The sequence below is a fragment of the Phaenicophaeus curvirostris genome, chromosome 24 (genome assembly GCF_032191515.1).
Source record: "Phaenicophaeus curvirostris isolate KB17595 chromosome 24, BPBGC_Pcur_1.0, whole genome shotgun sequence".
Classification (NCBI taxonomy): Eukaryota; Metazoa; Chordata; class Aves; order Cuculiformes; family Cuculidae; genus Phaenicophaeus; species Phaenicophaeus curvirostris.
The window spans coordinates 5,813,455-5,824,545 of NC_091415.1; the positions used below are offsets into that span (position 1 = coordinate 5,813,455).

General features: G+C 58.9%; 1 protein-coding gene across 1 annotated transcript; it reads right to left on the reverse strand.

The window, feature by feature from the left end:
* Positions 1 to 1,062: 1,062 nt before the first annotated feature.
* Positions 1,063 to 9,359, reverse strand: GNAT2 (G protein subunit alpha transducin 2). The gene is made up of 9 exons (XM_069875856.1): positions 8,922 to 9,359; positions 7,847 to 7,889; positions 7,505 to 7,646; positions 7,179 to 7,336; positions 6,402 to 6,530; positions 6,094 to 6,223; positions 4,246 to 4,399; positions 3,662 to 3,867; positions 1,063 to 1,847 (listed from the first exon to the last, which is right to left on the reverse strand). Exons 1-8 carry the CDS (start codon positions 9,037 to 9,039, stop codon positions 3,677 to 3,679), a joined length of 1,065 nt encoding a protein of 354 aa, XP_069731957.1. The 5' UTR covers positions 9,040 to 9,359; the 3' UTR covers positions 1,063 to 1,847; positions 3,662 to 3,676.
* Between the last annotated feature and the right edge of the window lie 1,732 nt (positions 9,360 to 11,091).

Here is an 11,091-nt window from a genome sequence, read left to right on the forward strand (position 1 = left end):
TAGAATCGTGAATGGTTTGGGTTGGAAGGGGCCTCAAAGCGCATCCAGTTCCACCCACCCCTGCCACGGGCAGGGACACCTCCCACTGGATCAGGGGCTCCAGGCCCCATCCAACCTGGCCTTGAACCCCTCCAGGGATGGGGCAGCCCCCACTGCTCTGGGCAGCCTGGGCCAGGGCCTTCCCACCCTCACAGGAGAACCATTTCTTCATAAGATCTCATCTCAATCTCCCCTCTTTCAGCTGGAAACCATTCTCCTCATCGTATCTCTGCACTCCTTGATCAAGAGTCCCTGCCCAGCTTTCCTGGAACCCCTTTCAGCACTGGAAGCTGCTCTAAGGTCTCCCTGGAGCCTTCTCTTCTCTAGGCTGAACAACCGTAACTCTCCCAGCTGCCTGTGTTTGTATGAGAGATGCTCCAGCCCTCAGATCATCTCCGTGGCCGCCTCTAGACTCGCTGCAACAGATCCATGGTTGCTGTTGGGTGATGTAGGTGCAGGCACTTGCCTAGAAATACAGAATGAAATCCCCTGGGGTGCTGTGAACTGTGCCACCCTGTGGTGTCTCCTGGCTGTCCAAGGGGCAGCGCTGCCCAGCAGCCACAGAGAACATGTTTCTTCTCTGGAAATGCTTTCCCAGCCTGCCTGGAGCTCTGCCTGCCTGGCAAATTTTCCTTTAGCCCTGAGCCAGTGCTCCGGCTTCACCTTAATGTGTGGGATACCTCTCAACTGGACCCTGACCCCAGCAGCCCAGCCCTGCAAGGGTCCAAGTGCAGCGTTTGTCCTGCCTGGGTGGGGAGGGGACTTTGGCTGGGAAGGTTTCTTGGTTGGTGGCACCTCTGCCTCCATTCCCTCGTGGGTGCCTGGCAGGATCGTGGTGTCCCTGCTCTGCTGCATGTCGGCACCACTTGATCTCAGTGGGAAACCCATGTGTGCACCCAGTACAGAGTGAATGCAGAGAATGTAAAATACTCCCTGCTCCAAGCTCCTGGCCACAGGCACAGGGCTTGGGACCAGTCCCTGCAGAAAAAACAGAGTGCAAGAAACCACAGACACAAGGTCTTGCGTATTTCTTTATTGTATTTTCCTATAGTTGAAGGAAGCTGTGTTGGGGATCGCTGCAGTGAACACTGAGCGGATACAGGGTTGGCTACAGTACCAGCATCAATTTATTTACAAACGGTAAAGAGCAAATACAGCTCTAAATAGCAGAATGAGAATCTTTCGGGTAACCATTTCCTCTTTATCCAACCCATTCCCTTCCTGTAGCCGTGAGGGCCTTCCCAGCCCTGACTGCGTGTCCTCCTGCCTCTGCTCCCCCACCCTCAGCTCCAACCTGGACAGTCCTAGGGCACCAGCTCCCCCCTCCTTTCTCCTACCAGACCACTGAGGCTGCTTCCCAGGAGTGACACGTAGGTGACCCAGCCTCCCCCTTCCCCAGAACCTCCTGCTCTCATTAATTCAACTTCGATAAAGGGAAGAAAGCAGAGGATGGGGAGTCCCTGTCCCAGCGATGCTGCTGGCGCTTCCCAGTGCAGTGGGTGGGGGGAGGGAGGGTGTGTGGATGGCAGCTCAACATCCACTTTTCCAGCTGGTGCGCCCTTTGCTGTCAAACCACTCCAGATCTCGCTTCTCAACACTGCCTTTCGTGTGCTGCAGGGTGCAGGGATTTCTTGCTTTTTAGAAAAAGAGGAAATGGCCACAAAAGGGAGCAGGAAGTTCAGCTTCAGCCCCTTCCTCATCTGGGCTTGGAAGGAGGTGGCTGGGGGTCCGAGAAACTTGGATTTTTGGTTTGTCCTTTTGGCTCTGCTCAGCAGAACGATGATATGAAAGTGAAGTTCTTTCCTCTTCTAGTGGGGAAGGAAAAAAAATAAGAGTAAACCACTGTCAAACAATGCTATCAAACAATGCAGTTAAGGTTGTGATGGTGCAGGAAGGGTACGTTTACGGAAGCAACGTTGCGTTGCATCATACACAGTGATGTAAATAATTCATCGGCTTAAATGCTCTGAGCCAGGTGGCAGTAAAAAGCCAGGAGCCTTGCACCAAGTATTCCTTCGCTGATCAACCCTTGCAGCTTTCGCTGCAGCCTCAGGAGAAGGCAGGGCCTCCCTGCCCCCTGCCTTGGCACAGGGTTTGCATTTCCCTTGATGCTAGGAGCGAGTTCTCAGTCGGAGCTGCAAGCGCTCTGCTCAGAGCTTTGTTCCCAGCACAAAGACGAGCTGGTGGCTGAGGGCTGCACCCCCTGCCCTGCAGCAGCCCGCAGGGAAGCTGCCTGCCTGCCCGCTTGCTTTCTTTTCTTGCTTCGCTACTAATATTCAGGGACAAGGGAAGCGCTGGAGGTTCCCTGAGAAACAAAGTGTTGAAGCTGGTGGCTGGGAGCTGCTCAGAAAGTGGGGAAGAAATTCCCACCACTGCTCGCACCACAAGAAGGATGTTGAGGCTCTGGAGCGAGTCCAGAGAAGAGCAACGAAGCTGGTGAGGGGGCTGGAGAACAGGCCTGATGAGGAACGGCTGAGAGAGCTGGGGGTGTTTAGCCTGGAGAAGAGGAGGCTGAGGGGAGACCTCATTGCTCTCTGCAACTCCCTGAAAGGAGGTTGTGGAGAGGAGGGAGCTGGGCTCTTCTCCCAAGGGACAGGGGACAGGACGAGAGGGAATGGCCTCAAGCTCCACCAGGGGAGGTTCAGGCTGGACATTAGGAAAAAAAAATCATGGAAAGGGTGATTGGGCACTGGCAGAGGCTGCCCAGGGAGGGGGTTGAGTCACCTTCCCTGGAGGGGTTTAAGGGACGGGTGGACGAGGTGCTGAGGGACATGGATTAGTGATCGATGGGAATGGTTGGACTCGATGATCCAGTGGGTCTCTTCCAACCTGGTGATTCTATGATTCTATGATTCATGCTGTTGGGCAAAGGCAGGCATGACTATTAGGGTTATAAACCCTAACTAAACCTTTATGGTGATGAGGTGAAAGGCTGGGGAAGCAGAGTGTGGCATGGGATTCCTGCTGCCCTTGGGTACTGCTCGGGTTCTTCCCATGACCCAGGGCTGGGAAACAGCAACGGAGGCAGCGCCAGTGCCCGTGTTGTGGCAACAGGAGGCCCCGAGATAAAACAGTTTGATCTTGCTCAGGTGGGTAATCTCTGCTGTAATCTGCTGTTTTCATCTCTCTCCGCATGCAAGGGTGTGAAGCAGCCGGACAAAACGAGTGCAAAAGAATCATAGAATGTTTTGGGTTGGAAAGGACCTTAAAGATCATCCAGTTGCAACCCTTCTGCCATGGGCAGGGACACCTCCCGCTGGATCAGGGGGCTCAAAGCCCCGTCCAACCTGGCCCCCAAGGGTTGAGGCAGCCACAACATCCCTGGGCAACCTGGGCCAGTGGCTTTGGGAGGCCACGGGGGAAGGGAACCAAACCCCCTGAAGCTCTGAAGGGGGGTGCTGGTCATGCCCTGGGGCTGGTGGAATCCCAAACCCCCTGTTTCTCCCTGTTCCCAGTGCATCCTCACCTTCTCTGTTCTCCAGGACGTGTTTGATGGCAAAGCCTGGAAGAATCTCCATCTCATTGCCCTGCAGAGCAGGCTGGAGCTGCCTCTGCCACATCCTCATCCCCCTCCCCTCCTCCAGCCCTTTTTTATGGGATGTAATAACCATTTCTTGAGTACCTGCCACCCAGCTGCTCAGAAGAGGCCGCAGTCCTTGAGGTTCTCTTTGATGATGACATCCGTGACGGCGTCAAAGACGAACTTGACGTTCTGTGTGTCTGTGGCACAGGTCATGTGGCTGTAGATCTCCTTCACGTCCTTTCGCATGTTGAGATCAAGGAACTGGGTCTTGATATAATTTCCTGCATCTTCAAATGTGTTGGGACCTGTGGAGGGAGGAAACGCTGCTGCTACTGAGCAGGGACGACTGTCAGAGCTGGGTGAGGACCAAGGGATGCTTAAGGCTGGTCTTTAAGAGACAGATCTGAAATCTCCCTCCAGAGAAGGAAGAGGAGAAGGAGAAGGGCTGGGCGGCAGTGGCAGTTAGCAAACTGATTTTGAAAAGCACCATTTTATCCCATTTCAATCCTTCCAAATCCTTTCCCAAGGCCGCATCTGTCTTCTCCTCTGCTCCTGCCTCCAGGGACTTGACCCGATACCAGCATAACCCAAACCTGCAGCGCGGTGCCTGTGTTGGGACCACGCGGTTCCCCACCAGCGACCGTGGTTTAGGGCTCTCGAGGAAGGAGAACGAACCCACTCACCATCGTACTCTGGGAAGCAAATGCTGAGATGGACCTTCTTGATCTTTTCCTCGAAAAGGTCCTTCTTGTTGAGGAAGAGGATGATGGACGTGGCGGCGAAGAACTTGTGGTTGCATATACTGTTGAAAAGGTGCAGGGATTCGTGCATGCGGTTCTGCAAACAAACAGGCGCGTTGGCACAAAGGGATGATTTACAAACCATTTTTGGCCACTGCAGCCTCCCCAGTCCCTCCATCCCCGAGACGAGAGCCTGTCCCCATGCTGCTGGGGACGCCTCTGCCTGCACCACGTCCCTCTCGCCCATCCAAAAATCCCCTGTGCCACGGTGTGAGTGACCTGGATAAATGCAGGTGGTGCTCAGGGGGGTTAAGCAGCTCCGGGCAGCTTCTGGGATGGTCAGGAATAAAAGATTACAGCGATGGTGCTGGGAAAATTATCCAGGGAAGCCTCAGGGCGATTGCTGGAAGGTGCTCAGTGAGGGTGTTGAGCTGCCATCCCCACCATCCAGGCCAAGCTGTGAAATGCTCTTGCTGAACTGCAGCCCCTGCCTGTTCCACACAGCTTCAGAAAGGAGCAGGGAAAAGGAAATCTCTGGTTCTAAACCACATGTGCAGTTTCCAGTTTGCTGCAGGGGCATCCGTGGGAGGAGGAAGGTCCATCCAGCTGGAGCTAAGTCTGACCAGGGGCTTTCGCTGCCCTGAAGATAGAACGTGGATCTCCCACGATTTGTACAGCAGCAGGCAGGTTCTTCAGGGGTGACAGGGATGGTTTTGCTCCGTCCAGCCTCCCATTGCAGCAGCTTTTCTGTCCACCTTTGGGCTTTGGCCAAATCATAGAATCACCAGGTTGGAAAAGACCCACTGGATCCTCGAGTCCAACCATTCCTATCAAAATCCTGCCCCATCCTGTGCAGGGAAGCATTACAGACTCTCCTGAGGGCTTCGATGGGAAAGATGTTCTCTCCTTCCCCTCTGTGCTTCACACATGCTGCTGCCTCCTGGCTGAGGACGGGCTGCGTGCTCCTGCCTGGCCTTGGCACGCCCTAAGGGTGACGGATCCTGATCCCAACCCGGCTTCCAGCAAAACCAAGGAGCATCCATGGGAAAGGCTGCTGCGGGAGATGCCAGCGAGGATGCTTTGTCTCAGGCCTTGAGGCAGGGGAGAAGGCAGCCTGCTTCTGCTCTAGCCATCTTCATCCCTTATTTCTATGGAGAAATGACCTGGTCTGGGGCTGTCGTGCTCCTCCTCACCCTCGAAGCCGCTTTACCCCGGTGCTGGAGGAGCAGCTCTGCTGGGGCATCCCTCACCGGGTACCAGGCATCCTTCCCCTTGCTGCTGCTTGCCGGGAGGACAAACGCTGCCCCTTATTGCCACTTCCCTGCCCCCCTTGGAGGGCACGGTGAGGCGAGAGGTGCCTCCCGGAGAGATTTCCCCTTTGTCGAGACCGGCCCGTGTCTCTTCCTCCTCTCCTGCACCAAGACCGGCTCCTCTGCGTTTGCTCAGGTGCTTTGGGTGCATCTGGAAATGTTTCCTGGTGGGAGGGTGGCTCTTGGGAGGAGATCAACATTGGGGCCTGCTCTGCCCAGGACAAGCTTGGAAGCACTGGAGATTTCCTTGTGGGCAGCAGGGAGGGCAGATCCATGGATCCATGGCTTGGCTGGGCTGCTTGGCTACAACCGGGTGGGAGCCAGCTCCATCCTGCATCTCCCACCCCTTCCCCAGATCACCGGACAGCACGGAATATTGGCCTCCTCCCACTGTAACCTCCCCTCCCACCTCCAAGCACCCAGCTCCTCTTCCCCCTTGGCTGCTGAGCTGTTCCCAGACACCTCCGGGACCCCAACCCACCACTTCATCGTCCTCCACCAGCACCATGTCGTAGGCGCTCAGCGCCCCACAAAAGATGATGCAGGTCACGCCCTCGAAGCAGTGAATCCACTTCTTGCGCTCTGATCTCTGCCCTCCCACGTCGAACATCCTGGGGAGGGGACATGGATGGGGTGGGAAGGTGACACATGTGGTCCTGCATGATGGTCCTCGGCAGCGTCAGGGATGCAGCGACCGACCATCCTTGGAGCAAGCGGGGTTGGTGGTTCCTGGAGCACCAGGTTGACCCCAAACCCTCCCTCCACGTCGGGGTTGGGGCACCCACCCACCTGAAATTCAGGTCTTTGACAGAGAACTTGGTCTCAATGATGCCTGTGGTCTTCACTCGGGATCGCAGCACGTCCTGCTCGTTGGGGAGGTACCCGGGGGCTGTGATCCTGTCCAGCTGGTTCAGGTAACTGGGGGTACAGGAGGGGATGTGACCCGGTGCCGAGGGCTGCCCCAAGTCCCACCCCACAACGGCATTTTGGGGAGGGTTGGAGGGGCTGAGCTCTGCCAAATGCTGGGACTCTGAGGCCACGCTGGAAAAGGACAATTCTCCACAGACAACTCTCTGTGGCCACCTCTCTGCAGCCGACAGCTCTTTGTGGGACACCTCTACATGAGGATGACTCTAAACAGGGACAGTTCTACATGGAGACAGCTCTACAGGGGGATGACCCTAACAGAGGGACAATTCTACATGGAGACAGCTCTACAGGGAGACAACTCTACACGGGGACAACTCTACACGGGGAGGGTTAGATTTAGGGTTTAAGGCTCCCTGCGTAGTGTTGCCCCATGGAGAATTGACCATGGAGAGTTGTCCTAGACCCAGGAGCACCATCACGGGGGGAGCTGAGGGGGCTGCAGGGACATTGTTAGGGCACAGGGGACTGCAGCCACTGCACCACTGCGATAGAGGAGAGGTGGCAGCCCCAAGGTATTCCCAGGAGCAGGGAGGGGACAGATTGTGCCAGGCTGGGGGGGGAAATGGCAATGAGCAGCCAGGGGGTCCCCAGGCACGTCCCTTGTGTCCCCATCCCACAGCCAGGGACCCCACTCACTATGCGGCCGAGTCGTTGAGCTGGTACTCAGCGGCTCGGTCGAAGCAAGCCTGCACCCCACCGTCCTTCCACAGCTTCTTGATGCAGTCGACCAGCTCAGGGGGCATGGTCCCCTCCTCGATGGAGTCGGCCAGGTTGAAGAGCTGCCGGCCATCGTCCTGCAAGGAGAACCCTTCGTCATGGCCCCTGTCCCCCAAACGCCCCTGGGAGCAGACAGGGGGACAGCACAGGGCCACTCCGGACCCTGTCTCCGGGGGCTCCCTGGCCCCGCGTCCCCTTGGCAGGCGCAATGGGTTTGGGGAGGGGACACGACCGCCCTGACTGACCGCGCGGGACGACTCAGCGTAGTCGATGCCCAGTGTGGACATGGCGCGGATGATGGCCAGGATGGACTGGAGGATGTTGCCGTAGATGATGGCCTTGAACTCCATGCACTCCTCAGGCGTGTAGCCATCCTGATGGATGATCCTGGAGGGGCACAGCAGCCTCAGCCCTGAGCTCCAGCACCCGGGGGTGCCCCCTCCTTCCCCCCCAGCATCATCCCACCCTGGGAATCAGCAGGTGCCCCAGCAGGACGCGACGGGGTGAGCAGGGTCCTGCCACCCCTGGGCCAAGAGCTGGGCTCATCCTGGTGGCTCCCCGGTTTGGGTGCCTCGGGCCATACTCACTTCATCTGCTTCACGATGGTACTCTTGCCCGACTCTCCAGCCCCTGGAAAAGGGTGGGAGGACACCTCAGTGCTAGACAAACCACAGGCCTGATGCCACGGTGATGGGCACCGCGCAGGGACCAGAAACCCTCTCCCCAATCCATCCCCTGTGTCTCCCAGAGCCTGACACCCCACCCAGCCACCTCCCCCCAGTGTCATTGTCCCCACGCTCCCGTCACCACCTGCACCCAGTGCCGGAGCACACCTCGGGGACCCCCAGGTGTGGTGGGGGCCCCTGGGGCTGCCGGCCCCCGGGGTCCCACGCCTCCCGCCCGCCGGTGCTGGCTTCGGGGCTGTAAGCGGCTTAGGGCAGCACGGGAAGCTGCTTAGAATTAGGGTGCTAATCGCCTTGACCCCAGCCCCCCCACCTGGATAAGCCCCCACCACAGGTCCCTGCCCCGTGGGGTCCCCACGCCTCCCCGTGGGGTCACCCCCGAGGGACTGTCCCCCACCTTCCCCGTGCCCAGCGCTGAGATTTGGGGGTGCTGGGGGCAGGGGCATCCCACGGTCTCCCTGAGACTCCTGGAACACACCACAACCTGGCCCTGGTGCCACCCGGTGTCCTGGTCCCTTCCCCCCCACCACGCTGTCCCTTCATCCCTGCCACCCATCTAGTTGTCTCCAAGAGCCTGGCTCTTCCCAGGGACAGTCCTGGAGGACATCCAGCTGGTGGGACAACCTCAAGTCATTAATGGCAACTCATTAGGCTAACGAGCTGCAGGGAAAGGGCTCTCCTTGAGGTGAAGAAAGGCAGAGCACAAGGAGCTGATGGGGTTGAGGACTCCCTGTCCTGTGTCCTGTCCCCATCTCATCTCATCCCATCCCATCCCATCCCATCTCATCCCATCCCATCCCATCCCATCCCATCCCATCCCATCCCATCCCATCCCATCCCAGTCCCCTCTCCTGGCTGCTTTTGCCCCTGCCCACCCCCATCAGCCCCAGCCCCCCAGCATCATCAGGGTCCCCCGTGCCAGGTGGGAACAGGGGAACATCTCCCGCATCATCCTCAGGGACATCCCTTCCACCCTTACCAAGCAAGAGCAACTTGACTGTCTTGGCCTCTTTATCCGCATCCTCTTGGAGCTTCTTCTCCAGCTCCTTGGACCTCTTGGCCATCTCCTTGTCCTCTGCGCTGGCCCCGCTCCCCATGGCCTCGTCTTCCTCCTCTAATGCCTCAAGCTCCTCTAGGTCCCCGGGCTCTTCCAGCTCTCCGTGCGGGACGGCGCGCGCACCCCGGGGGCGGGCGGTGGGCGATGGGGGGAGAAAGAGGAGCCCCAAAAGGCTGAGCTGGATCCCTGTCGCCCTGATGTCAGCGTTGCCCCACGGCGAGGAGAGTTGGGTGGGTCCTCACGGGCCAGCTGCCCCCAGCTCTCTCCTTTAATTCCCCATGGATAAAGTGATTTTTTTGGCCCGTGGGATTTGGGGACCTTTTATCTCGCCATGTGACCCAGGAAATCCAATTAGCCCAAGATGGCAAAGATTAGGGCTCAGGGCAAAAAAAAAAAAAGTCAGAGCATCTTGGGAAGGTGGGCACAGGGCTTTATGTAAGGGGGGGCAGGGATGTGAAACCCCCTCCTGCAAGGGACGGGGACGCCCTGTGTCCCCCGGGACGGCTTGGAGGGGTCCCGTGGGGTTGGGGCACCCCCCTCTTGCACTGGGGGGGCTTTGGGGGTCGAGGGAGCCCCCTGCTCGCCCCGTGTGTGTCCCCAGGTGTCCCTGGGTGCTGGAGGGGCAGATATGGTGGTGCTGGGGGATTCCTCTTGCTGGGAAAGGGAGCTAATTACCTCGTAATGAGCCCCCTGGGTGCTGTAAGCTCTTTAATGGAATCGGGCCTTCAGCCTTCCTCCTCCTCTTCCTCCTCCACCCCCTCCCCTGCTCAGCACCCCCCTCCCCAGCTCAGCACCCCCCTCCCCTGCTCAGCATCCCCCATCCCAGCTCAGCACCCCCTTCCCAGCTCAGCACTCCCCTCTCCAAGCTCAGCACCCCCATCCCAGCTCAGCACCCCCCTCCTCGGCTCAGCACCCCCCTCCTCAGCTCAGCACCCCTAATCCCCAGCTCAGCACCCATCCCAGTGGGTCCCCAGGGTCCCCCTACACCCCAGGGGTACAGGTGGGTGCCCCATCCCATCCTGCCGGGGCTGGTTCTGGGTGCAGGGGAGGCACTGGGGGGGAGTATTGCCCCCCGTCCCAAATAAAGTGCTGTATGACCCCAACATTTGAAGGTCCCCTAAGTCCCTGTACCCCTCAGGGTTGCTGGGGTCTGGTTTCCCTACAATCCCCACCATGTGTGTGCCCCCCCCCCCGCCCCCGCCAGCCTTGGTGGCATGGGGACAGTCTGTCCCTGCTGTCCCCTGGACACAAAGCCTCTTCTGAGCCTCTAATGAACTTGGTGCTAATGAAGGGGGTCCAATTAAAATACCACCCCCACACTTGGTGTCACAGAGCTGGAGAAGGGACGTGGCTTTCACCCAGTACTCAGGCTGGGGGTCCCCACTGTCCCCACCCCCCCCAGCCTGGCACAGAGGTGGCCCTGGCAGCTGGTGTCATCTCACTGTCCCCTTTCCCTCTCCGTGGGATGGAGTGGGGGACACGGGGGGGGACACACATGTCCTGGCTGGTTGCATTCTCTTGGCTAAAAATACCCCCCTGCTCCAGCACTGGCTTAGGGGACACGGCGGGAGGGTGGTGGGGGCACAGCCTGGCACCCCCCAGCACCCCCAAACAGCACCTGGCACCCCCCAGCACTGCCTGGCACCCAAAACCAGCGCCTGGCACCCCCCAGCACTCCCAAACAGCGCCTGGCACCCCCAAACAGCGCTTGCCACACCAGGTCAGTGCAGGTGGGGACATGTGGGGACAGGGTGGGGGGACACACACAAGGATGTGGCACCCCCAGACTCTGAGAGGTGGGGACCCAGCTTGGTCCTGTTTCGGGGGGCCCCCAGTTTGATGGTGCCTCGAGGTGGGGCGGGGTGGGGGTGGGGCTGGGGGTGTCGGGCCCCATGGGTGCTGAGTTCACAGCCCCCCCTGCTCCTTGCAGGGTTGGGGGGAATTGGAGGAGGGGGCTGAGTTCCCTCTTTTTGGGGTGAGGTGCCCCCTCTGGGGGGGGATGCTCATCTCAGAGGGGGTGATGCCCCATTTTGGGGGGTACTCAGTTTTGTTGGGGGGGGGAGTACAACAGTGATTGGGGGGGGGGCTGTGT

Coding starts and splice junctions, on each gene's coding strand:
- GNAT2 (XM_069875856.1), bottom strand. CDS start 9,039: ATGGGGAGCGGGGCCAGCGCAGAGGACAAGGAGATGGCCAAGAGGTCC. Junction 6,224..6,401: donor GTCAAAGACCTGAATTTCAG/GTGGGTGGGTGC, acceptor TCCCCTCCCCAG/GATGTTCGACGTGGGAGGGC. Junction 3,868..4,245: donor TTGCTTCCCAGAGTACGATG/GTGAGTGGGTTC, acceptor CTCCCTCCACAG/GTCCCAACACATTTGAAGAT.